This window comes from Pararge aegeria, chromosome 27 (assembly GCF_905163445.1).
Source record: "Pararge aegeria chromosome 27, ilParAegt1.1, whole genome shotgun sequence".
Taxonomy (NCBI): Eukaryota; Metazoa; Arthropoda; class Insecta; order Lepidoptera; family Nymphalidae; genus Pararge; species Pararge aegeria.
The window spans coordinates 5,576,319-5,580,397 of NC_053206.1; the positions used below are offsets into that span (position 1 = coordinate 5,576,319).

At 41.7% G+C, this 4,079-nt stretch overlaps 1 protein-coding gene across 1 annotated transcript; it reads right to left on the reverse strand.

Annotated features, from left to right (window-relative positions):
• Positions 1-2,141: 2,141 nt before the first annotated feature.
• Positions 2,142-3,726, reverse strand: LOC120635760. Its single transcript, XM_039906900.1, has 2 exons — positions 3,656-3,726; positions 2,142-3,314 (listed from the first exon to the last, which is right to left on the reverse strand). Exons 1-2 carry the CDS (start codon positions 3,702-3,704, stop codon positions 2,164-2,166), a joined length of 1,200 nt encoding a protein of 399 aa, XP_039762834.1. The 5' UTR covers positions 3,705-3,726; the 3' UTR covers positions 2,142-2,163.
• Between the last annotated feature and the right edge of the window lie 353 nt (positions 3,727-4,079).

The following is a 4,079-nucleotide window of genomic DNA, read 5'->3' on the forward strand; positions in this document are numbered from 1 at the left end:
GAAGATCTTCCTCCGGGCGGGACATCGTGCTCGGGGACCGAGGTCCGAACATTGGAGTCTTCCTAATGAGGCTCGGGGTAACCGTTCAGGGCGATGGCCCCTTTTCGGTGGTGGCAGCGCCGTCTGCAACTACAGACCGGTCACTGGGTGGGTCCGTGGTGTCATGTCCGCGTAGAGTCGCGGATCAAGCCTGCGATGTGTCGGTGAACAGCGGTGTTGCGGCGACTTGGTATGTCCGTGGGGGGCTTACGTCAGTGAGGTCGAGCTTACCAATGTGAATTGGCAAGTGCCCATCAGCCAGCGGTGAGGAAGGGTTTAAATGTCCAGGAGGTCATGTGGCAGGCCTCTGTCGTCCGGCGGGCGCGGATGGATGGCTCGATTCCCCACAGGTGTTGGGCTCGCGCTCCATCGGCGCGGGCACATCCGATCTGACGGCGGATGAACTCATCTAGGCTCTCCATGCACAGGTCCCTGGCGATGACCTGGTTCCGTACGAAGCGTGGTGCTCGGGAGATGGTGCGGTGCGCTAAAGACTGTTGCGCTCGCAGCGACTTGCGGCCCGTCTCGCTGACCAGCGCGTGCCACGCTGGGGCCGCGTAAGTGAGTCGCGTACGAACGTACATCTTGTAGATGTCCAGCTTCGCACGGAGAGGCAGGTGGGATGCCAACATGGCACGGAGGAGGTAGCGTGTGGTGCGCGACTGCGCGACCACATTCCTAACGTGAGTTCGCATCGAGAGACCTCTGTCGATGGTGACCCCTAGGTACTCAGCCATGGGGGACCAATCGACGGTTTCTCCCAGAAGCGAACCCCAGGGGGTACGGAGTCCATGCCGACCGTCCAATTGTCCACGTTGGCCTTGAGTCGCCAGTCCTTCAGCCATGTGGGAAGTGCGTCCAGTGCTCGCATTTTTAGGGCTGCGTGTGGGCCCGAGAGCGACGTAGTAAAGTAGGCAGCGTCGTCAGCATACAGCGCGCCAAACATTGTCTTTGGAAGTTGTCTATATAGTAAATTTTTGTGAACACTTCGCTAGCGCGATGCAGCATTTTTGTGGCGCCATTTAGTTCGGTAATGTGGAGACCGATACACATACCTATAACCTACCTACAAACACGACGGTCGATTGGCGCAGTGGGCAGCGACCCTGCTTTCTGATTCCAAGGCCGTGGGTTCGATTCCCACGACTGGAAAATGTTTGTGGTGAACACGAATGTTTTTCAGTGTCTGGGTGTTTATATGTAAATTATAAGTATTTATGTATATTATTTATAGGAATTCTCCATAAGTCTACCTATCTGTACTTGGTCAACGTTGTGGACTAGGGCTCATACTGACAGAGTCTGGCCCCTTATGATTTGCTCGCTCGCAATCAGAGTCGCAGAGGAGAGAGTAAAATGGACTTAATGAAGCTCGACTTAGAGTCACAAATCCAGTACTTCTGATTTTTGTGTTACAAACGTTCAGTCAAAAGCCCGATGTAAATTATAGCCAAATTTGTGCTTTAATTAATGATAATAAGGTTAATTTTACACTGATGTTGAAGTATTCCATCTTGACAACGACACCTCGTTTGCGAGTGTGCAAATCTATGTAGTGGGCCAGTAGTTGGTTGATAATAATGTAGTATATGTAAGACAACATATTAGTCTATATAAACAAAAAGTGGATATAAACAGTCGACTGACAAGAAATGGTCATAAATTAGTGGCATCTGCATATCGTCTGCGAAACGTGCAGACGTCATTTGTGGGATTGAGTATAGACTTTTATAAAATGATTCCTAAGGTAACTTCGGACCTACCAATGCATAAGTTTAAAGAATATGTTAAAACACATTTATTACAGTGAGGTTACTATACAATTGATGAATTTCTTAATAACAAGGTTGCTTGGAAGCATCCAGCTCCGCTTTCAACTCCCACAATATAGAAAAATGAATGTTAAAATGTAAAATGTTAATTGTTGATGTTGAGAAAGAGTAACTGCTGAGATTCTTGCCGGCATCTTCTCGGTTCGCCTTCCGAACCGGTGGTACAGTCACTACAAACAGACCTGACTTGACGTTTCAAAAGTGCTTATATTACGCCTTCTTGAATCGAATGAACTTTGATACTTGATAATGATAATAATAAGGATAGGGTATATAAAAATACTTAGTTTAATTAATAAGGTGTTTTATAGTGCCCCCGGTATTTCCCCTGCGGTCCGTTAAACCAATAATCCCTCAAGTCTTTCATTTCCTCCTCATTCCAATGGTACCTTTTTGGGAAGAAATGAGGGAGTCTTCTTCTACTCTCTTTTTCTGTTTTATATATTCTACCAGGTGCTTGCATATAAAAGACCATTTTCTTCCCCCTCTTCGGTACTTCTATAGGTCTTTGAATCGGTATATCGCTTTCGTTGCTGCTGTCCTCTTCAGAGGATACGTCCTCTTCAACGCTTTTATTGATAACTTGAAATCTTTTCGGTCTCTTCCATTTTTTACCTTTTCTTATTACTCTTTCTTCTTTTGATTCTGAAGATTCGCTGGATGAACTTGAATCGTTTTCTTCTGAAGCTGATCTCAGTATGTTCTTATTTTCATTGCCTTTGGTGTCAATAGTTCTATACCTTCTCATAATTTTCACCCCTTCCTTAATTGGTAGAAGCTTAAAAACGTATACATTCATTTTAGCCTTCTCATTGTCTATTCTTTCTGGTGTCGATTTAGCATTTTTACTCGTCCTTAATATATCGTTAACATCTAAATAATCTTGGGAGAAATTCTTTAACTGTCTCAAACTTTGAGCTTCATCTAGGATTTTTATTTTATTCGGTGCTATTGATTTTTCATCAACCATTTCTGTACCAGCTCTTAATAGGTCGTTAATATCTAAATAGTCATCGGAAAATTTAAATAGAGTATGAAACGTCCTTTTTGCATCGTTTCCCGATTTAGTCAAATCAACGAAACCATTATCGAGGTTATGCTTGTATTTCATTAAAGGAAATGGTTCATCATTAAATAATTTCGTATAGAAATACGGCTTTTTATTATCACTATCAGATTTTTCTTTGTATATAAGTCTTTTAATACAGTTGAGTTTCTTTTTCATATTTACAACATCTAGACATTTGTTTATTTCTAGAGCCGTACTATCACTTTTTTCTTTTTTTATAATTTCAAGAGCTTTACTTATTAACTCTAGGTCATCGTACGTTCTAAAGTTTCGGTAATCCGTTTTATCGATAAAGCTTTCATAATAATCATTGCTTATAGCATCGGGGTCTTCTATTTTGAGCAATATTTTTGAGAATGCGTTCGTAAAATTTACTGTAAATTAAGAATCATTAATAACTTATTTTAAAATGAAAGTCAATACGATGGTAATATTGAGCACAGGTCTGTCGCATAGAAGAGAGGGCATTAGAGCAGGGACCCACCATGTACCCTAAAAATAGATGGCAATGCGGTTGTTATTTTGCCAGGGACCGACCCTGCGACCTTCAACATATAAAACCTCTCGTTTGCCCCAGGGAGGTCGTCTAGCTAACCAAAGATGTTGAAAAATCTGATATATTTAAAAGGTGAAAAGGTGGGTAATTTTTTTTTTTTTAAACCTTTATGGCAAAGATTTTATCACTCATTTCCAAAATTAAAAACTAGGTACTTACCATTCAAATAAAAGTTAACCATTACCAAAACAAATCGTTTCGCAAACATTGTGATTCTTATTTTATTTTGTTGTGTAGGTACTAACTGTTCATAATTCGACTTCATAGTTCCGCTTAGATAATCTCTGAATGTTTTAGTAATAGGAAATTTCTATACCAATCATTCTGGTTGATAAAAATTTATCAGAATTTTCTGTTTGTTGAATTTTTTTTTTATTTCACTAAAAGCTACTTAGGCCTCGACTGAAATCGCAAAGAATGATTTAGTCAAAAATGGCCTACCTGATAGACGTATGGCAGATTCAGCCTTACCCTTTGCTTTGTGGTGACGGCAAAGCAGAATACCTACAGTTGTCACCATCCCACCCCTCCTTTTCCCGCGGGTATCGTACGAGGCGACTAAGTTAATACAACGTAATCTTAT